The sequence below is a fragment of the Octopus bimaculoides genome, chromosome 9 (assembly GCF_001194135.2).
Source record: "Octopus bimaculoides isolate UCB-OBI-ISO-001 chromosome 9, ASM119413v2, whole genome shotgun sequence".
NCBI classification, from domain to species: Eukaryota; Metazoa; Mollusca; class Cephalopoda; order Octopoda; family Octopodidae; genus Octopus; species Octopus bimaculoides.
The window spans coordinates 90812299-90813418 of record NC_068989.1 but is presented as its reverse complement, the minus strand read 5'-3'; the positions used below and the strand labels follow the sequence as shown (position 1 = coordinate 90813418).

Below are 1120 nucleotides of genomic sequence, written 5' to 3'. Positions count from 1 at the left end.
ATTACAAGCAAGACTGGCACCCATGCCAGTGCCACCTGACTCGCTCCCATGCTGGTGGCACATAAAAAGCACCATTCATGCATGCTCATTGCCAGTGCCACCTGACTAGCCCCCATGCTGGTGGCATGTAAAAGGCACCCGCTACACTCTTGGAGTGGTTGGCGTGAGGAAGGGCATCCAGCTGTAGATAACTTGCCAGATCAGATTGGAGCCTGGTGCAGCCTCCTGGCTTGCCAGTCCCCAGTCAAACCGTCCAACCCATGCCAGCATGGAAAATGGACGTTAAATGATGATGACGATGATGATGATGATATTGTGCAATGATATCCTAGAGACACCGTGCCTGATTAAAAGTTGGTCACTGGTGGAATATCTTTGACTAAAGAGAGGTTGGATGGATCAAATATGACAAGGCACGAAACTACAACTTCATCATCATCATCTTCCACTGCAACTGCTTACCATTTCCTCGATTTTCTCATTCAGTGTATAGTTCTCTTCCATTTTCTCCTCTATCACATTCTCCAACTCCTTCACTTTCTTCTTTAGTTCTTTGGTCCCTGCTTCATATCGCATCTGCAAGAGAAACATAGCCACAGAATTTCACATATGTATATAACGGTGCTGCGTGTGTGTGTGTGTGTGTGTGTGTTAAAATAAGTCTGTGATTTATTTTAACTTGTGAAGGTAAATTCATTTTAGTTCATGTGAAGAAAAGATTCTCTCTTATAGAAAAAGGTGTGAAAAAAAAAACACCATATTTGCTCAGTGCTTCCCTCTGGTGGATTCCCAGATGCATTTCTCTAACCTATATGTGTTTGCATAAGTGTATCTGTACCTGGAAACAAAATTGAAGTTATTTCACTTACATATCATTTTAATTAACATATATACACACAAACATTATATATCATCATCATCATCATCCTCATCACCATCATCATGTAATGTCCATTTTCCATGCTGGCATATGTCATCATTTAATGTTTGCTTTCCATGCTGGCATGGGTTGGACGCTTCAGCTGGAGCTGCCAAGCCAGAAGACTACACTACGGATATCCTTTCTGACTTCGCACAGCTTCTATAACTCAATACCTTTCCTAACACCAGTATATATATA

General features: G+C 41.7%; 1 protein-coding gene across 10 annotated transcripts in view; it reads right to left on the bottom strand.

The window, feature by feature from the left end:
- The window catches only part of LOC106868309 (A-kinase anchor protein 9), a 351276-nt gene that overhangs the window by 44080 nt on the left and 306076 nt on the right, over positions 1 to 1120 (bottom strand). For all 10 annotated transcript variants that reach the window (XM_052970882.1, XM_052970883.1, XM_052970887.1 and 7 more), the window contains one exon: positions 463 to 576. In XM_052970882.1, coding sequence (XP_052826842.1) covers positions 463 to 576 — 114 coding nt within the window. The remainder of the gene's footprint in view (positions 1 to 462; positions 577 to 1120) is intronic.